Raw genomic sequence first — 22607 nt, 5'->3', positions numbered from 1 at the left:
ACATTTTATTTTTAATTGTGATATTGATTTAAATTTATGTCACATAAATCAAAGTCAATAATATATAAAAACCAGAACATATAATTCTTATGTTATGAACAAATAATTTCTCAAGAATGTATAATGGTCACTTCAGATTATCAATTTTTATGAAAAATTAAGCTCAACGTGAGTCATTCAAATTAAATTAATAATTCAATTTATGTTTATATAATTTATGTTCAATATTAAAATAATATATATATATTGTATATGTTTATGCATAACATTATTGTTATATCTTAGGTAACAATTTTTATTTAAATAAAAATATTTTTTTAAAAACTCCATATTCATCTCGACTAAGAGCCAAACGCGATGTTATTGCGACAAATTAAGATAAGAAAATTTTTTTCTCAGTTGGAAGAGCAGTCGCCCGGCAAGCGGAAGGTCTCGGGTTCGATTCCCGATTCAGCCGACTTTCGGACCAATATTTTTCTCGTCTTTTTCTTACAGGGGATATTTAGAGAAGGAACAAGGGGAATTTCTGAGATCCCAACCATAGGATTCAAATTCCTCAGTTTCCAAAAAAATTTTCTTATCTTAATTTGTCGCAATAACATCGCGTTTGGCTCTTAGTCGAGATGAATATGGAGTTTTTAAAACAATTGGAGAGCTGACTTACAAATATTCTTATTAAGAAATATTTTTATTTAAATATTTGATACTCTTTTCTTTCATAATATCAAGCTTTCCGTAAATCATTCAGTACTTACCTCCCAAATCCATCGAATCCAAATACTCAACTAAATTTGTCACGCATTCGTCTATTAAGTTCATCATCTTCTTCAGTTTGCCGGGTGTAACAGCCGGTGTCATTTTCAGTTTCATCATTTTCCACACTGGATTGTTTACGAAGAAGAGATTCGCATAACCTAGACGATCTGTCTCATTAGGTACAAAAAAACGATTGGAGAAGTGATTAAAATTCTTTACTAAGATGTGCTTAATAACTTCATGATCGCGAATCAGTAAGAAGGGCTTGTCAAAAATGAATAATCCGACATAAGGTTCATCCTCAACTTGTTCGTATAATTCTTTCAATAGCAATCCTGGTGATTTCTTCATAAGTGCGCATTCCGTAAAATTGCCCATAAAAGGTGTCGGTGATATTTCCGTAACGCCACGTTTCTTCCAATATTTGAACTTGCGTGTCATGTAAAAATAGACAATTGTTACAGAAACTATTAGAATTATTACGCTGTCCAAGATCCAAGAAGACGTTATAAGTGCCATTTTATTCAACTTATGTCTCTGTAAAAAATAGGGTATATAGATTGCAAAAGTAATTATAAAAATAATTATATATAATTCTTTATTAATATGTATTTTATGAGTTTCAAATCGATAGATGAAGTTAATCAATAATTGTGAAAAATATCCTAAGAAAAAGTAGCCTAAATAAAAGTACTCTTTTTGCATAATGTAAGTGTTCTTTAGTAGATATTTTACTGATTTGATATATATATATACTTAGATGTGCATCCGGACTTTCGTTTCCGGTCTCATCGTGGGCGGATGTCGGTAGAGTCTGATCAAGAGTGAGAAAGTGATTAAGAGTGAAAGAGGTGAGAGAGGGTGCAGGAGCGAAGGAGAGAGGTGGAGTGAAAAGGTGGAGTGAATGAGGGAAGGTACGGAGGTGATAAGGGAGACAGGAAATTTAGTTGAGAAGAGCGGAAAGTCAGGTTAGGAGAGAACGTGAGTGCTGTGCTGACAACGTAGGGAGGGTAGGTGTAGTTAGAGAGGCGGAGAGTGTATTAAGACTCGAAATTTACAATGAGCGAACGTGTTACTTGCGTGACAGTGCACCGGGTAGCCTCACCGGAAAAATTCTTCCTTTAGTCCTCGGGCCTCAAAACTGCGCGTTCTTTCTCTAGGAGTTTCTGTCCTCTCTATCTCTCGGCACGTCAAGTTCGGACCAGCGATCGCGCCAATCTGCCGACTCGCTATCAGTAGCCGGGCAAATTCAATGAGTAGGGGATAGTACGCGCGACAGCCAATTAGAGCTCTCCACAATTTTTCTTACTCGCGCGACAGTAATGTAGCGTGAGGGATATTTACGGTACCTCTCACGACAACTAATTTTACAATACAATTTACGCTGTGAAGGTGCGTTATTTCGAGGCGTTCGCGGCCTTGAGCTGCCTCCTCGTTAACGGTCGGTTAGCGGGGTTCTAGCGGGGAGGATGCAGAAGTGCGGAAATTATCCGCGGATCTTCGGGGCCCTTTATGCACCTGTTGGCGGGTACACTCCTGACGTCCTCTCGCCCCATGGCCGAATTACTTCGTTGTTGTCGTTAATCTTCAGGTTGGCCACGTGCTTCGTGCCTAATATTTTTTGGCCGCTTCCTTGTTTGCCGCTTACTTTTTGCGTTTCTCGGTAATCTCTTCTTATAAACAAATATCCTCTCGATAAGGCTCTCGAACAATACATAAAAAAATAAAAATAAAACGCGTTAATAATGCTATCTCTCGCGCCGCTAAGTTTCTCGGGATTCGCGTTCGCTCTCCCTCTCGCTCTCTTGGCGCGGCCGTTCGATTTTTTGGCCCTGCGTCGGGAAGTGCACGTGCGTCGGGACGACCACATCACAATATATATATATATATATATATATATATACTAGATAACACAAGCGCACGCTTCGCGTGCGCCAAATAAACTTTTTCTTCGCAAGGGTACATAATTTTAATCTAATGAATTTCAATTATGTACATATAACTTTAATTCTCGAAATAAAAATTTGAGAATTCAAATTATGTACATAATAGAACACATCATTTTTACATTACGAGGTGCTCGTACGCTACGCACCTACCCTAACCACGAATATATTGCAACGGGCCAGCATCCAATCAGCATAGCAGAAAAAGAGACTTCAACGCTTCGATATATTCGAGTAATCGAATAACATACACTTTTTAAGGAAAGGATATAAATGTATATATTTAATTCATTATAAAACAATACATTATATATATGTATGTGTGTGTGTGTGTGTGTTAAATTTTAAAATTAAAAAACTTTTTATGTAAAGTAAATAAAAGTTTTTTAATTATTTTTTACAAGAAGCAATGAAATTACAACAAAATCTTCACAGAAGAAAAGAAACACGCCATGTATATAAAAAAAAGTCGACATCCTATACAGCACCGAAAGATTGCAGAAACATTGCATAGATCTAACGATGAAACATTGTAATATTGCATGGGAATTGCGAATTGTTTCTGCAAAGTTACTGAAAGATTGCGGCAACGGCTGGATGGCCGCTTTTTGTAATATTGCAATGTAATGTATTTGAAAAAATGCAACGTTGCTGCAACTATATAGTAATATTTATACTATAAATATAATATAACTTTTTTTATTTTACTAGCAAAAATTTTGCTTTTGTGATTTTTTAATAATATATTTATGTATAAATTGATATACAAACATTGATTAGAGTTAATTGTCTTTATTAAAAATTTTTAACAGATCCATTTAATTATACATCTATATATGTGTGTACATAATATATAATATACGTAAATAAAAAAACAAATTAACATAAAATAATAATAAAATTGTAAAATAAATGTAAGAACAGGCCAACTCAAGAGCATAAATCATTAGAATGTTAGTAATATTATAAATTTTTATTACTTCCCAATTATACCATATTAAAACAATTAAAACATATTAATACAATTAAATCAAACGTTTCGACTGTACGCAGTCTTCATCAGTGGTGTCTCATTTAGTATTAGTCAATTATAAAATTTTAAAAAACATTTCGACGATGCGAACGATTGCAATTCATACTATTAATTATAAACATATATAAAATATCTTATATTATCATTATAGTGTACTTGAAAGTATATTGACTACTAATTCAAGATTTTGGACGCAACATACGTGGGTCAGACAAAGAGACAATTACAGACAAGGATAAAAGAGCATATGAATAACATCAAATTGGATTCAAAGAGACACTCTGTTATCTCTGAACATAGAATTAGGGAGCAGCATACATTTGATTAGAATAAAGTTAAAATTTTAGATCATGAAATAAATTATCAAAAAAGATTGATTTCTGAAATGCTACATATAATAGAACAAGAAAACGGTATAAATTTAAAAAAAGACACAGAGTTACTCAACGAGTCTTAGTTGGATGTTCTTGAAAAATTAGCTAACATAGAAAAAAAATAAACAAAATGAGAATGTCATGTAGAAAATAATGTCTTGTAAACAACTTACGACATAAGTACCAAATGTATAACCGTTCTTCATGATGGCCTGTAAAGTAATATGTAACTGAGCAGCGGCGTGAATATTTATAAAGTCATCGATTTAGCAGATTCATTAGTAAGCAATTTTCATTGTATTATTCATAAAAAATTTCTTAACATTAGTTATTAAAAAGTGTGTCATTTCATATAGAAACGTACAATAATTAAGGGAAACTAAGACAATTCCACGCTTTCAAACGATGGAATGCCAAGAGTTTTTCCACCTCTAAAATCATCATTGGAAATAATCCGCATTAACATCTTGAAATGATCCAAAAACAATATAGTGATGTATTCAGCCTCAAAATCATACATGCTACACATCATCAAAAGTTGTAATCGTTCGCATCATCCAAATTATTTTATATATGTGTATAATTAATAGTATTAATTGCAATCGTTCGCATCGTCGAAATGTTTTTTAAAATTTTATAATTGACTAATACTATATGACACCACTGATGAAGACTGCGTACAGTCGAAACGTTTGATTTAATTGTATTAACCCTTAGTCCCGACGGTTCTTTTCGGCACCTTTAATCCCGACTCATGGGTCGTTTGCGTCTTTGCGTTATTTGGATCAGTAAAAACGCTTTAAAAAATCTGAAGAAATTCATGGAGCTTCTTGCAACCTTCAACTTGAAGTCCCAATCATAATATTTCGATAAAAATTATTTTTTTATATAGTTTGTCATTAAAAAATGGAGGTATCTAAGGAAAAATCACTTGTTCACTTAAAATATCATAACTTTATGCCAAATGAAGATATCGACAAAAATAAAAAAAGAAATTAAAGGTGAGGAACACCTTTCATAAAAACAATAGTACAAAAAATTGTATTTAAAAAAATGCTTAATTTTTGAACCTCAAAATGGCGAAAATTGCGTGTAAAAATGACTAAAATCGCGTGTAAAAATGATTTTAATGAATAAATTTGTTGTAAAGTGGGTAAAAATTAATAACAGAACAATGTTTTAGTGTGTGATGATACGTTTAATTGTGATAACAAGATATACAGCATGAAATGCGGTGTTCGTCACAAGTGTTCAAAAATTACAGCACTTTGAAATTTCGTTTGGGTCGCAAACGACCCATGAGTCGGGACTAAGAGTTAATATGTTTTAATTGTTTTAATATGGTATAATTGGGAAGTAATAAAAATTTATAATATTCACTAACATCCTAATAATTTATGCTCTTGAGTTGGCCTGTTCTTACATTAATTTTACAATTTTATTTTAATATATAAGAGCGTTATAAGTTTTTACCAATTTATTATTTTATAAAATAATATTAATAAATTAACATTTTAATAAAATGCTATCTATCTCTTTCATCAATAAAAAAATATTGTGTGGAAATTATCGTATTGTAATGTTGTTATAACATATTGTTCGAAAATCGAACGGCTAAACGCAAACTGAAAAGGCTTAAAAACATTGCGTTAAAACTCATGCAATCGTTTCATTCACATGCAACATGCATCATGCATCATTTTGTATTAATATTGTTTCAAATAGCGCTCGGCCGCACAGGTATACGTATACCCCGCGCCTGCGAAAAGGAAGCGCTTACGTCAAATAACCGATAATGGTAAACACCGCGGTCGCGCGAGAGGAGATACAATTTAGTCCCGATAATAAGAAAACGACTATTTTTCTAAAAGTAAATAATTACACTAAACGCTCTTTCGACCTCAGCCGAACGATAGAATAAAGAGAATTGTTCTCGACTATTCTAGAAACACGGGCCTATAAAAACCTCCTCTCTCGTGATCGGGGGGCTCTTTTCCGATTGCTCGTCGCGTCAAGAGTGTGCTTCTACGTTAAGGAAAAGATCGCTTGTCTTTTTCGGTTTTCACGTCTAATTACCGTTGCTTGCGGAACATTTAGTTATTAATTATCGACTCGGCTATTTCTTTTGGTTTATTCTTGTCAGTTAATTCTCGGGCAATTTCTGTGCGGTTTAAACAATTGTAATTTTTGTTGTTCTTAGAGTAAATATATTTTTTGTTCACGTTACGCGTGTGTCGAGTGCAGTGCTTCGCTGTCCTTTCGCTTCCGACCTTCTTATTCTGCTTTCTGTCGCGCACACATATATTATAAAATCTATATTTATTTAATTAAAAAAATTCATTAATATTTTAACATTCATTAATATTTTAACATTTAATTAATAGACAAAATGACAATGCTACTTATACGGGATCTATAATAGAGTCGTAAAGTCGTAAGAAATTAATCAGTCACAGTCGATTATTCATTTGAACTGCAACTATAATTGATCAATTTCTTACGACCTACATTACAACTCTATTGTTGTTGAGTTTATATTTCTTTACTCATCTCGTATAGCTATAATACGTAATATATCTTTTTAACATTTTAGTCATACGTTAGTGTATATGTATATTTTATTCTTTTATGCTAAAATATTTCTGAAGATATTAATCTATATGTTAATCTACAAGTAATATTATCTTTATAATAATCATTGTTTATATGTTAGAATATCTTAACAAAGCGTACAAGACATTATATATATATATATATATATATATATATATATATATATATATATATATATATATATATAATGTCTTGTACGCTTTGTTAAGTTATTCTAACATATAAACAATGATTATTATAAAGATAATATTACTCGTAGGTTAACATATAGATTAATATCTTCAGAAATATATATATATATATATTATTCTCAAGATTATTAATATATCATTATTATACAGGGTGAGTCATTGTAATCTATGGATCCGAATATCTTCCAAATTACGGTATCTACGAAAAAATGGTTTAGATAAAAGTTGACCAGGACAGAGAGGGTCATTCAATTGTACCATTGGTTTTGACCTTGAGGTCAATTTTGAAGGTTATTTCAAGGTCACGATGGTTTTTTAAATGGAACACCCTATTTTTGACTGCGGATTTTGAAAGAGCGGAAAATTTTACATCAAACTTGTCTTATGAAAAAATTGTTTTTGCGACCTTGGAAAGGTCAAAAATAAAGATGAAATGCCTGAAAAACGATCTGGTGTACTTTTCCTGAAATGACGTGGTTTTCTGGGTAACACAAATGTGCATAATGCTTAAACAAAGTCAATGAATTGTAAAAGTGTAAATTACTTTGACTAGCTTGACCTTGAGGTCAATTTTCAAGGTTGTTTGAGGTTTATAACGCATTTTTTTTATTAGTAAACCCTATTTTTGACCGCAGAATCCGTTTCTTAACAATAGACTCTTAAACAATGGCACTTTTTACATGAGCATAAGGATTTTTTAGTTTTTGACCTGACCTTTTGAAGGTCATATCAAGGTCAAAAGCACTTTCATCTTACTTTTAGCGTTACCCGGAAACAACGACGTGGATGTAGTAAGTTCTGTTTCTTTTAGGATGCTTGATTATTGCGAGTCCCCTTGCTTCTCACGTCGGGGTGCTTGATTATTGTGAGTCCCCTTGCCTCTCACGTCGGGGTGCCTGATTATCGTGAGTCCCCTTGCCTCTCACGTCGGGGTGCTTGATTATCGTGAGTCCCCTTGCCTCTCACGTCGGGGTGCTTGATTATCGTGAGTCCCCTTGCCTCTCACGTCGGGGTGCCTGATTATCGTGAGTCCCCTTGCCTCTCACGTCGGGGTGCTTGATTATTGTATTTCCCCTTGCCTCTCACGTCGGGATGCCTGAATATCGTGAGTCCACTTGCCTCTCACGTCGGGGTGCTTGATTATTGTATGTCCCCTTGCCTCTCACGTCGGGGTGCCTGATTATCGTGAGTCCACTTGCCTCTCACGTCGGGGTGCTTGATTATCGTGAGTCCCCTTGCCTCTCACGTCGGGGTGCTTAATTATTGTAAGTCCCCTTACCTCTCACGTCGGGGTGCCTGATTGTCGTAAGTCCCCTTGTCTCTCACGTCAGGGTGCTTGATTATCGTGAGTCCCCTTGCCTCTCACGTCGGGGTGCTTGATTATCGTGAGTACCCTTGCCTCTCACTGACACTGTAATTCAAATGAGCTACCCACGGAGTAATTGTTCAAAATTACCTCCGTTGACTTCGAGACATAACTGCAATCTGTTTTGAAAACTATCCACAGTTCTAAGCAGGGTAGCTCTAGGAATGGCTGCACAAGCTCTACGAATGCGGTCCATAAAATCATGTCTTGTGGTTAGTCGTTTAGCAAAAACAACATTTTTCAAGTATCCCCATAAAAAGAAATCGGGCGACGTCAGATCTGGTGAGCAAAGAGGCCATTCAACTGGACCCCTTCGTCCAATCCATCTGTCATTGTAACTGGCATTTAAAAAGGCACGTACAATGAGTGCATAATGCGGTGCAGCACCATCTTGTTGAAGCCACATTCTTGTTCTTGTTGCTAAGTCAACATCTTCTAATAAGCCTGGTAAGTGATCTTTTAGCAACGATAAGTAACTGTGTCTATCAATGTTCTCTTCAAAAAAATAAGGTCCAATCAAATAACCATTTACAATGCCGCACCACACCATAATACTCCATCAATTTTGATGATCTATTGGCCTATACCAGTGGGGATTAACATCTGACCAATAATGGCAGTTGTGTCTATTAAGTTGTCCGTCACTATAAAATTTAACCTCATCTGAGAAAAGCACATACCTAAAAAAATTAGGATCATCGTGTAACATTTGTAAAGCTCACTGGCAAAAAGCAATACGCATCAGATGATGATTAGGCTGTAAAGCCTGCGTAAGAGTTATGTGGAAAGGGTGATAATTTAGAGCTCTTAAAATTCTAACAACAGTTCTTTGTGGTATACCTATTTCCCTTTCAATCTGGCGAGTACTAACATGAGGATTAAGGTGAACTATTGTTAAAATAGTTACAGCTCGCGCATCATTATCGTCATATTCATGATGTTGACGTTGACGAACAAGATGTCCATTGCTAGTTCTTTGGACTAAACTACGTATTCGGGTCCATAGATTAAAATGACTCTAACATATATAAGATAGGCAATAAGAGCCAAATCGCGGATGACAGTGCGTTATCCTAAACGAAACTAAAGTTTTTTTTTTTCGTTAGAATTAAATACCTGTGCACAAGGCACCAAATTTTACTTGGACACGGCCAAGATATAAAATTTGGAATAATCTCTACAAGAGATTTTAATTCCATGCATCCCCTATTCCCCCTAAAGAAATAAATGCGGGAGAAAAATATAGATCCGAAAGTCGCAGAATCGGGAATCGAACCCGAGACCTTTCGCTTGCCGGGCGACTGCTCTTCCAACTGAGCTATTCAGATCCTTTCGATTCTATACTTTTCTCTGTTATATATATTAATGTTGGTAAACAAACGCCTTTAAGCCAGCGTGTATAAATTAAGAATTTAACTAGGCTCTGTAATATAGATATAAATTTAACATATATAAGATAGGCAATAAGAGCCAAATCGCGGATGACAGTGCGTTATCCTAAACGAAACTAAAGTTTTTTTTTTTTTTTCGTTAGAATTAAATACCTGTGCACAAGGCACCAAATTTTACTTGGACACGGCCAAGATATAAAATTTGGAATAATCTCTACAAGAGATTTTAATTCCATGCATCCCCTATTCCCCCTAAAGAAATAAATGCGAGAGAAAAATATAGATCCGAAAGTCGCAGAATCGGGAATCGAACCCGAGACCTTTCGCTTGCCGGGCGACTGCTCTTCCAACTGAGCTATTCAGATCCTTTCGATTCTATACTTTTCTCTGTTATATATATTAATGTTGGTAAACAAACGCCTTTAAGCCAGCGTGTATAAATTAAGAATTGCCTATCTTATATATGTTAAATTTATATCTATATTACAGAGCCTAGTTAAATTCTTAATTTATACACGCTGGCTTAAAGGCGTTTGTTTACCAACATTAATATATATAACAGAGAAAAGTATAGAATCGAAAGGATCTGAATAGCTCAGTTGGAAGAGCAGTCGCCCGGCAAGCGAAAGGTCTCGGGTTTGATTCCCGATTCTGCGACTTTCGGATCTATATTTTTCTCTCGCATTTATTTCTTTAGGGGGAATAGGGGATGCATGGAATTAAAATCTCTTGTAGAGATTATTCCAAATTTTATATCTTGGCCGTGTCCAAGTAAAATTTGGTGCCTTGTGCACAGGTATTTAATTCTAACGAAAAAAAAAAAAAACTTTAGTTTCGTTTAGGATAACGCACTGTCATCCGCGATTTGGCTCTTATTGCCTATCTTATATATGTTAAATTTATATCTATATTACAGAGCCTAGTTAAATTCTTAATTAAAATAACTCACCCTGTATAATCTTAAAATACAATAAGTATACGTTTAATTAGGAAAGTAATAATTGTATTTACCTGACGTCTTCCAAAATCGTTTTATGGATATTCTCTTAGAGACTCTTTCTGTGATTTCCTTTTTCATAGTTACGCACATGCAATATCTTTATTGGATATTTTTAAAAAATATAATGAGTCAAACTAAAAAAAATAAATGTCATAATTAAAAATTGTAATAACAACACGTTTATACATACATATATATATATATATATATATATATATATATGTCGTAACCCGATAGCGAAATTAGCCAATTAGCTAAAAACCTAGGCGTTTAGCTAAATGCCGCCTGTTAGGCTAATCGAGGACGATATAGTCTAATGGCCTGGAAAATTCAGGCTGTTAGACGAGAAGTCGGCTTTTCGCCTAACGGCTTGGCGCGCTGTAGGCGATTAGAGAAATGCTTGTTTTGGAGCTCGATATGTCGTCAATTTATTTACTACACAATTATTACTACATTACTATTTGTTAATGCAAGATGCGCTACTGTGGCAACGAGAATTGCAAAGAATTTTTGCTTTAAAACATGCACATCTATTTGTCTGACACTGATTTTTAGCAATTTTGCAATTGCATTTTTTATATCCTTGTCCACCACTTGCCGACTGCTTTGCAGCAGCTTCCCTCAAAGTAAGAAAAACATTTTTGGGAACGTCAGCCATGGTAATAAGATTAGTGCCCGATTTTGCAATTTCAATACGGGGGAACCATCCTTTTAATATCCCATCCTTAGTTCCAATTTGATATACGTCATTTTTGGTATCAGTTACAACGCCAAATATGTTATTAAAATTGAGAGGCCCACGGTCAACAGTGGGAACAGATAATGTAATGGTGTCATTGATCTGAAGGGGTGGAAAAGTGATACTCGAACAGGTAACCATTTTTTCGGCCTCTGTCGTTTGACGCTCGAAACAATTTGACCGAGTGTCAAGTAGCTGTTCGCCTCTAGCGCACAATGAACAGATAGCAATCTGTCCGCGGTCGCTATGCATTTCCATTTTGCACTTTGTGCAAAGTATACTGCTCGAGTTGTCTACCTGTCGCTTCTTCTGTGGTCCCTCTCTTTCCTCTTCTTCATCTTCTCGCATTCTTTTTCTCTTGCCTACGTCTTCGCACTGCTCAACACTAAAGTTCAAATCACTATATGAGTTCTATTACATTATATTTATCTAGTTCTATTATATTTATTTTAAGTCAATTACCTCACGTTCAATTGTACATTCTGCTCCTCCAGAGCTTGCTTTAAGTCTTCCTCTGTCTGAAGCAAATTTAAAATTTCATCAGGCAAAGATGTATTTCTTATGCCGCTTTTTATCGGTCCAAGTAGAGCTTCGTACGGGCTCCTGTTTATGACTCTATGTCGCGATGTATTCTTTTGCCACTGAAATCAATATTTAAAGTATGTTAATTTTCAAGTATGTATTCAAAAACACAATATTAATTTAATTATATATGTGAGAGCCATTACTTGTACTTCGTAGCAACCACGACCCCAATTTATCGAATCATTATCGATCATCCAGGCTCTTAACATGTTTTCAACGTCCGCATTTGACCTTTCGACACTACCTTGGCTCTGTGGGTGTCGCGGACGCCCATGAACAATCCTGCAGTGAGGCCAGATGGAAACAAGTTCGTGTATTACTGCAGCCACGAATTCTCGACCATTATCGCTCTGCAAAATAGTCGGGGCTCCCCATGTAAAGAAGATTTTTGACAATTCTTCAGCAACGTTAGCTGCGTGCTTGGATCTCAAGGGTCGAAGGTGCAAAAACTTGGTAGCGTGATCTTGGTAGTTTAGTAGTCAATTAAACTCACCATCGCGACAAGATTGAAAATTAATTCAATCCACCTGTCCGCGAACATTAAATCTATCGCTCAGTATTGGTTTTATCACAACTCCTCGTTTTGGAGCAACCCTCTTTCTGTTACATGTCCCGCAGCAAAACACAAATATTTCACAAACCACCTTCGTTATCCTGTACTTTTCTTTAATGTAATACTGCATCTTATTCCTTCCGCCATAGCCTGTTTGAATGTGAGCTTCTAACAATTTATCGTAGTAATCCTCCATCGCTATTACGTAAATAACTGGCTCATTCGAAGTTTTTCGTTTTAAAATTACATACGATTCCGTTACAATTTTTGCTAGCTCATACTTCTTCGCGTAATGATAATGAGATACTGTCTTTTTAGTACTTGGAACCTGAATTTCTTGCAGAACTTTCATAACGTTGATCATCTGATCTCGCCTCCACAATGTTCGATTACTGCCTAGTCGATTTGAATAGAATTTATCTAATTTTTCGTTAAACTCATCGCGGTTTACTGGCATATAACTTGCCATGGCTGTTATTGATTGCCAACTAACGAGAAAAATTGAATATACAACGAGCTCTGTGATGATTTACTTAAGACCCACTGGGATATTTACAAACAATAAATTGACAACATATCGAGCTCCAAAACAAGCATTTCTCTAATTGCCTACAGCGCACCAGGCCGTTAGGCGAAAAGCCGACTTCTCATTTAATAGGCTGAATTTTCCAGGCCATTAGACTATATCGTCCTCGATTAGCCTAACAGGCGGCATTTAGCTAAACGCCTAGGTTTTTAGCTAATTTTCTAATTTTGCTATCGGGCTACGACATATATATATAATTAAAAAAAAATAAAATTTTAGTTAAAAAAACTAGGCGCGCTGCTAAGTTTCAAAATTACAATGCACCTTAAAGTTACATAAATTATTTAACTACAAAATATATTTTAACTGCAATATATTTTAGAGTAACAAATAATTTAATTTTAATATCATTAGGATATTATTTAACAGCGCGCCAAGTTTTTTTAACTAAAATTTTATTTTTTTTTTATTTTATATTAATTTACTATTGAGATGTCTGGGTTAATTAACTTAAATTAAAAGACACTCTAAATTGTAGAATAACTAAACATTACAGTTTATTTCGAAATATACTTTGGCTCGACACAGATGCGTAGTGAACAAGGAGCCGGTCGGGACGAGAGTGAGTCTACTCGAGCCGCGCTCTGGCACGCGGTGAAATATGCCACTAACACGATCACGCTCTTTTCACGCAGGCCACATGCTCGCATCACACTCGCAAATACGCACTGGTGTCGATACACCACAACTATTATATTGGGGTGGCGGGTGGCCGTGCACGCTGCGTCACCAAAACTCGCCTGAGGCGAAGAATAGGTGGAACGCAGGTTCGAATCTACCCAGACCCCGGTAGGAAAAAATATATAGACATTTAGGGTCCACATTCATGGAACCAGATGAGCTGTATAATGAAAGGATAAACAACCTGAGCAATCTGGCAAAAAACGACGGATTGGATTTACAGGGATAATCTTCAAGCACAGCGGGGTGTCGCAAAGGAACTTTTAGATCTAGGTGACCTTTAGGGACTTATATATAGTCCCACCCGCTCTTCCTACTACTACTACTACTACTATTACATTAATTTATTAGTTCATTATACGACTCTATATATGTTTAATTTTCCACTGATACAAGTTTCTACTTTCACTTGGCGTAATATTTTTTATATCATGACTTTTGTAGTAAGATTCTGCATAAGTTTACAATGGATAATTTTTTATACAATTCTACATGGGTTTGCAATGGTTTATTTTGCATAGAATTGTACATGGGTTTGCAATGGTTAATTTTTCATAGAATTCTATATCAGTTTGCAATGATTAATTTTTTATAAGATTCTACATGGGTTTGCAATGGGTAATTTTTTGTTACTGGTTATTAAGACATGAAGACGGGGCGAAAAGTGCCAAAAGCGAAAGAAAATAAATATATATTTTGATATCTATAAAACTTGTAAATAAGACGTGCCGAATATCCTCGCCAAACATATCATAAATCGGCAGCCCCGTTAGTAAAAGAGCATAACTAATAATCGCCGAACATTCCGATACACACCCGGAAAATCTAAGAACAAACATCGCCAGCGATATCTAATCTCGAGATATCCCCGCTTTTGAAAACGAACTCCGATTCGAGGATCCTTGTAATAAACTTCTAATTCGTCGATCTTTGGAACCCACCTCATGGAAGGAGAAAGTAAAAATATCCAAAACTGCGTCTACGGATTTCCATTCGCAGGATCTCATTAAAAGGACAAAACGGAGGACGTGAATAAAAAATGGAATATAAACGCAAACTTTGCTACAGAACATACTTACTACCTTTTACTCCGGCAAACGGTTGATTAGTGTTCTCGTACTTGTGCACGATAAGTGTCCTACGAAGCCTTCAACGAGCCACCTGCAGCCAACCGAGGTTCCCTCGAATAAACCTAGACTTACCGCTCGCTATAAGTAGTAAGTCTATCTAATATATTCACATCTCATTCTTGTACTCAAAATAATCTCGGGAATTCAACTAAATTATTAAATTTTTATTTTAATTATTTTCTTATTTTGCTGTGAGACTTGGCAATCAATCATTCCCTTTATTTCTCTCTCTCGAAATCACTCTGGATTCTCCGCGTTAGCATAGTAATCCGTGGTTTCTTGTCTCTCTCTTTCTCGAAAATCACTCTGGATTCCCTGCAATAGCAAAACAACCCGTGATTTTCTTCTACCTTTCTTTCTCTCTCGAAATCACTTTGGATTCTCCGCGTTAGCAGAGTAATCCGTGGTTTCTTGTCTCTCTTTTTCTCGAAAATCACTCTGGATTCACCGCAAATAGCAGAGTAATTCGTGATTTTCTTCTACTTTTCCCTCTCTCTCGAAATCACTCTGGATTCTCCGCGTTAACAGAGTAATCCGTGGTTTCTTCTCTTACTGCCAAACTATTGGTAAGTCTGACTGAGCAAACCAAAAAATAAAATGGAGTAAATATTAGGAGACGCGGTAGTGTCTCCGGCCATGTTCAAACCCTAAAAGCCCTTAAAAGACACTACAAGTCTCCTTATCCTGCACCATCAAAGTCCATTTTTTGGGGGTGTAGAACTACTAAAATATAAAAAATTTTGAATTGCACATAATATAACCTGAAAGGCGGCATTGCCACGAGTAATTTGAGCCAAGAAAAAATAAAATCGGTCAAGCCGTTCTGAAGATACAAGCGGTCAAAAAGTGACGTTTTTCATGAAAAATGAAGTAACGTCGTTTTCTTCTTCTTCTTCTTCTTCTTCTCTGTCCGCTGACGTCATCAGGATTATATATATATATAAATCTTTTCTCACCTTTCACTCACACCTCCCTCAACTTCCACCCACCCCTTTCCCTCCCACATCCCGCCCCCCACCCCCACCCCCACTCCCACCCCTCTTTCGCATCTTTCACCCTCTTTTGTCCTCTCTCACCCTCTTTCGTCCTCTCTCACTCTCTTTCACTCTCTTTCGTCCTCTTTCACCCTATTTCGTCCTCTTTCACCCTCTTTCGCCCTCTTTCATCCTCTTTCGTCCTCTTTCGCCCTCTTTCACCCAATTTCGTCCTCTTTCACCTTCTTCCGCTTATCTCGTCTTCTCTTACCCTCATTCGTCCTCTCTCACCCTATCTCCAAAAAATCATAAAAATGAAAAGGTCAAGCCATGTTCAAAAGAAGGTCCTCAAAAATTTAAACCTTTCAAAATTTAAACGATCTAATAATAAATTATCACGAAAAGTAACTGATATGTTATTCAAGGTGCCAGTTCAAAGTGTGAACATTCGTAAAGTGTATATTATCTAAATTTAGTAATAATATATTACCATGAAAAGTAACTGTGATATTTTATTCAAGGTGCAAGTTCACATTGAACATACATACATATAAGTAAAACTGATTACAATTTGAATCTAGAAAATAAGTGCGATATGTTATTCTTAGTGCACAAAATATAATAGTCGTTTATAGAGATTTGATTTGAAATTCATACTAGCCCGTACAATGAAAAATAATTGCTCGTTGTGGCTTATCCAAACATACTTCGTCTTCCGAAGCGTACTTTTATGAAACTGCTTACGAGCAAAAGAAAAAGTTTGAGCAACCACTTATAATGAGACAATCCTCTCCTCACGGAGTAATAAATGTTTTGCCGTTAATAGATAACAATGGTAAAAAGTTAAAAATGTGGCATTGTGATGAGAACAAATGCCACATAAATGATACTTCCATGGAAAAGTTTGTAAAATTTTTGGAACTGTTTGAAGAAGGTACTTTGAAAAAGATAATGAATGTTAATTCATAGCGCAGCTAAAAAATTGTTCCGTTTCACGTACGAGTAGCAGATTAGGACATCCTTCGGAATGCTATACAAATCCGAATCTTTGCAAGTCATACATTGCAACGATAAACATTTTATCACCTCATTTTCCTTTCGTGAGGAATATTCGAAGAAATGTTTACAAATTGATTGACAATTATAATAAGTTTTGTCAACTGTTTTCATCTTTGAGATTCATCAATATGGATAAATTAGTTGAAATTTCCAATGATTTTAAGAATAAAGCAAGATTTTATCCAAAAAATGTAACTGATGTTTGTTTGGACGAGGAAAAAATTTTCTCGCAAAATTACGAAGCATTTAAAGTCATGAAAAAGCGATTGTTGGATTTACCACGTATCCCTTGCATCTCTTGCGAAAAATTATGCTTGAGAAGAGACGTTTCTAAGCTCGAGAAGCTGAGGAAAACAATAGACGGACCTTTTTGGAAAGATCTGATAGCAAACGTAACAGAACACAGTTATAATATTGAATACGTTTGTAAGCTTTGTTTGGGTAAATTTCAAAAAGGCGTGTTGCCTTCTACTTGCATTTTGAATAATCTTGCGGTAAAACCATTACCAGATGTTTTGTCAGATTTCAGTGATTACGAAAAAATGTTAATCAAGAGAATGAGCAGCTTTCAAGTAGTGCAATTGATGGGCAATGTTTCGAACAAACATACCGCATAGACAAATGATCCGCAAAGTAAAAGGTAGAACATTTCATTTGCTTCTACCTTTACAAGAAACATTGGATAAGGTATGTCCTCCGGAAGATCCTATAAATTTGAATCACGAGTTGCACATTCTCGTTCGAGGTATACCCAAGAAATTTAAAGTGGTTTGGGAAAATTTGGTAGATATTAATAAAGTGTACAAGGCTTTACAATGGTTGAACGAAAATAATCCTCATTACTCGAAAATTCGTCTTCCGGCGTTATCTGATAATCTATTAAATGATAAGTTGCAGGAAACAGAATATCGGATTGTCGATGACGAAAGCGACAATGACGAAATAAATGAGGTGGTTGAGAAATTACCAGCATTGAATTTGTACAATGTACAGGAAAACAAAAATAATAATGATCAAATCGTTTTAAAACGTAGGGCTTTCCTCACACAAATCACTGAAGATTCGGATATTAACGATCAGTATACAATATACCCAATACACGCGACAAGAATCGATAACGAATCTGCATTGAAGCTTTATCAAATGATGAAAATTGAAAATTTTCCAATGGATAATCGTTATAAATATCTGGATGTCATGTGTTTCCCTGATTTATATCCTGATGGTGTCAATGGACAACGAGAAGATAGAAACTTTGCATTGCCGGAATATTTATTTATTAGAACACGATTGATGTCGAAACATAGTAGATTCAGGTTGAATCTGCAGTATCTGTTTTTCCTTCTCAATGATGCTAACTACCGACAGTTGAAAAGTGGTATCTATTATACGATGATGGTTACTAACCCACGAGAGAGATACACTGCTGGTAGATACTTGAACGAATTGAAAGGTTACGAATTAGAATCGAATTTAATGAGTATTTTTGCAAAATTGAGAAATACGGATCAATTTTGGCGACAACCGTCCAATAATGTAAAATGCATGACTTTGCATTACGGTCCAGCGACGTGGTTTTTGACTTTGAGTCCTAGTGAATAAAAATGGTCCGATTTGGGTGAATATTTACGAGATATGAATCCCGATAAAGAAAAGTTAGGCATCAGCGAACTAGTCGCATACGACCCTGTAAGTACTTCTAGATTCATGTGCATAAAATTCAAAGTCATGATTGATTTTATTTGTTCGTCCGATAATCCAATAGGAAAGGTTATTCATTACTTCTGGCGATTGGAATATCAAAGTAGAGGTATTCAGCACATGCATTGTATGATTTGAATAAAAGATGCTCTAGTAATAGGAAAATCGCCGAATGAAGAAGTTGCTACGTTTATTCGAAAATACGTAACGTGTGAAATTCCAGATGAAAATGTTTCGCCAACGTTGTACGATACGGTAATAAGTGATCAGAATCATAAACATAACTCGTATTGCATGCGTACGAAAAAAACGGAAACTAATATATACAGAAAGTGTCGGTTCGATTTTCTTCGGCCGGTTACTGAGAATTTCGTTTTAAGAGACGTTATCACTTCGATAGTCGGTAAAAAAAATTTACGCAGTAAGAGCAGATTGTACGATCTTCCTCGCAAGGAGTCGGAAAGGTTTATAAACGATTATAATCCGGCTATCAAATTAGCCTGGGAGGGAAATATGGACATACAATTTATTGGAGAAAAATCAGAGTTTTTAAACTCATATTTAACAAAATACACGACAAAGTCGGAAAAATGCAATACAGATTTTGAAGTGATAGATTCGAATAAGTCCTTGGCATCGAAACTGTGGAATTTTGCAATGCGTTCATTTAATAACAGAGAATACGGTGCTTTAGAAGCTGCGGATACACTATTAGGGAATCCCTTGTACGGTACGGATAATGATACCATGGTCAAATGGATCGATGTTAATGAGGTGAGAAATAGAAAAGTTAAAACATTTAATGAAATTAAAGCTCTCGATGAAAATTCTACGAATATTTACTGTTCGTCACTCATCGATGATTACTATCCAAATAGACCTCAGGAATTAGAATCATTGAATTTGTACGATTTTGCCAGATTCTGGGAAATTACGAAACAGATGCCAAATAATGACGAAGTCAAGTGTTACAAACTGGCATCGGGTTTATTTTTAAAAAAACGAAAAAAGGGTTATTTAATTAACCATTATCGATTTAATATAAAAACTGAGCCCGAAAAATACTTTTACTCGCTGCTTCTTCTGTTCAAACCATGGAGAGATTTGAGTGAACTCAAAGGTACATTCGAGACTTACACGGATGCCTTTAAGAATTCAGAGTCTGTTTTAACGAAGGCAATGAAATATCACGAAAGGCTCGAAGAAATACAGAAAGCTTTTGAGAACGTTGCTGAATTAATCGAGAAGCGCGAAAATGATCTGAAAACAGCAGACAGAGACAAATCCGATGACGATGAACTGGATTGTAATCCGATAGAAGCTGACGACGCGATAAAAGATCTGGAAGATTTTGGTAAGATTGACGACCCGATTGATTTATCGCTAATAATGTCGCAATTGAATGAAGACCAGAAAAGAGTCTTTGATGGAGTATGCCAAGTTTTACAAAATAAGAATCAGATTCTGCGACTGTACGTAAGTGGCGAGGGTGGTACAGGGAAAAGTTTTCTAATTGAAACGATTAAACATTGGATCAGAATAAATTTGGAAAAAACGACTGCCATATCTGCTCCTACGGGTATCGCAGCATTCAATATCGATGGCTTGACAATCTATAGAATGTTTCAACTACCCGTTAGTCATGAATCTACACCAAAATATATGCAATTGTCAGACATGGTCTTGAAAACTTTGAGAGACAAATTAAAGAATGTCGAATTATTTATAATCGATGAAGTATCCATGATTTCAAATGTGACATTAATGTTTATCAATCTACGATTATGTGAAATCTTTGATACGACAGCTACAGATGATGGTTTCTTTGGCAGAAAACACATTCTCCTGTTTGGGGACTTGTTGCAGCTTCCTCCTGTAAAAGGACAATTTTCGTTTGTTAAAATGTCTCGATCAGAGATTCAGAAGTATTTAGGTATTATGAGTGGATGTGATTTGTGGAGATTGTTCGAGTACGACGAACTTTTGATTAATATGCAACAAAGATGCGACAATACATATCGTGATATACTTTCTAGAATACGAATAGGTTTAGTAACGGATTCTGACATCAATGTTCTTCAGTCTAGAAAAATCAATTTTAAAGAAAGTAGTTGCGACGAAAGATTGAATGAACTTTGCACTTATATGAATCAATTACCGATTGATACAATTTGTTTATTGCCCACATGTTATTTGTGCAAGGTTTTGAACACAGCAATGCTCGATAAAATCGACAGCGATGAAATTCTACTGATAGCAGAAGATGATGTCGACTGTGCTCCAGCAATGAAAAAAAAGGTGCATAAAATTTTGGAAGACAAAGATGATAAAGTGTCTGAAACAGCTGGTATTGAAAGAGTAATAGCGATTAAAATTGGCGCTAAAGTGATGATTCGACGAAACATTGACGTAACTTTGGGACTTGTCAATGGAACGATAGGCAATGTATGTGTAGTTGCAGTTAATCGCTCTGCTGACGGCAATCGTATTGATTCCATCAAAATAGTTATTTCGGATAACAAAGAAATCGCAATAACAAAAGTAGATATTAAATTTGAAGTATTCCACAAATTAGTGGTACATCGGAAACAATTTCCATTGTCTCTCAGTTATAGAATAACTATACACAAAAGTCAAGGAATTACATGTAACAATGCAATGATGGATTTAGGAACGACTGTATTCAGTGATGGTCAAGCCTATGTAGGTTTGTCACGAGTAAGTAAATTGGAAGGCCTACATTTGATAAATTTCAATCCAGCATCAGTTAAAGCAAACTCGAGAGCCATTGTAGAATATAATCGACTGAGATCTATATTCAAATCTGAACTGCCACAAATCAATCCGTCCGAGAAAAAGGTTGTGAAAATGTACGATCGTCGATGGGCTATCCCTAATATCATTGATGATGTGCAGAATTATGATTGTGAGGAACCAGAAAGTATAGTTACGTGGAAAATATATGGTCTTTGCAATAACGATGCTGTTTCGTGTTACGCTAATGTAATATTACAATGTGCGTTTCATTGCGTACGTATTAGGCAACAAATACTGAAAAATAAAGCATCGAATGCATTGACTGATGCCATCTGCGCGTATGGTGAACGTAAATATTGCAACATTCAAGCGGTTAGAAGATCTGTCGGAAAACGCTTCGAAGAACGAACACAAGTTGTTTCGGAATTTTTTACGGCTCTAATGTCGACGTATTCCGACATCAATGATGTATTAGAACTCGAATTAAAGCACGTAACATGTTGCTCGAATGTCAAATGTAATTACAATGTAACTAAGCTGGAAAGCAGTAGTTTGTTAATATTACCTATACATTTGACATTAAAAAGGAAAAAAGGTGTCACTCTACAAAGTTTGATTAATGTAGAATTTTCTAAATGCGAAACGATAAACGGCAATTGTAACGAATGTAAGGGTACCGTGTTGAAAAAGAAAACCATAATCGAATCAACTTTATCCGTCGTAGTAATACAGCTCAATTTATATACTTTTGTAAACGGTGCTTCTAAAAAAATTATCAACAATCGGACTACCGCCGTGCCGACGAGTAATATCACGATTAATAAAAAAAAGTACAAGGTAAGCGCTATATTTCACGAAGGTGAAGAAATGAATCGTGGTCACTACACGTGTATGTTGAGAGCTGACACAAAATCGGAATGGTATTACTTTAATGATATGGAAGTGTTCAAGAAAAAATGGCCCAAAGGAGCACAAGGGGCATACATATTGTTCTTAGAACAGATTAAATAATGGCGCTGTATAAAGGCTGCCGTAAACGCTACATTAAAACATCAACTGTTCTAGTACTGTATAAAAGTTGCCGTAAGCGCCAAAATAAAATATCGGCTGCTCTGGCGCTTTATAAAAGCTGCTGTAAGCGCTGCATTAAAACGAGTGCAATAAGTTTCTTA

At 35.5% G+C, this 22607-nt stretch overlaps 2 protein-coding genes and 1 pseudogene across 2 annotated transcripts in view; all 3 read right to left on the bottom strand.

Annotated features, from left to right (window-relative positions):
* LOC114942156 (cytochrome P450 6k1-like) overlaps positions 1-1959 on the bottom strand; it is a 79750-nt gene extending 77791 nt beyond the window's left edge. Inside the window, exons 1-2 of the mRNA XM_085487498.1 lie at positions 1862-1959; positions 756-1293 (exon numbers count right to left, since the gene is read on the bottom strand). Of these exons, the coding sequence (XP_085343624.1) occupies positions 756-1275 (520 nt within the window). The 5' untranslated portion in view covers positions 1276-1293; positions 1862-1959. The remainder of the gene's footprint in view (positions 1-755; positions 1294-1861) is intronic.
* Positions 1-22607, bottom strand: part of LOC114932957 (cytochrome P450 6k1-like) — a 172150-nt gene that overhangs the window by 82442 nt on the left and 67101 nt on the right. The window lies entirely within an intron of this gene.
* LOC146721048 (uncharacterized) lies at positions 8341-9021 on the bottom strand (annotated as a pseudogene).

This window comes from Nylanderia fulva, unplaced genomic scaffold, assembly GCF_048542155.1.
Source record: "Nylanderia fulva isolate GAGA-0341 unplaced genomic scaffold, ASM4854215v1 Scaffold56, whole genome shotgun sequence".
NCBI classification, from domain to species: domain Eukaryota; kingdom Metazoa; phylum Arthropoda; class Insecta; order Hymenoptera; family Formicidae; genus Nylanderia; species Nylanderia fulva.
Note: the sequence above shows the minus strand (reverse complement) of the source record. Positions and strands in the feature narration are given on the sequence as shown.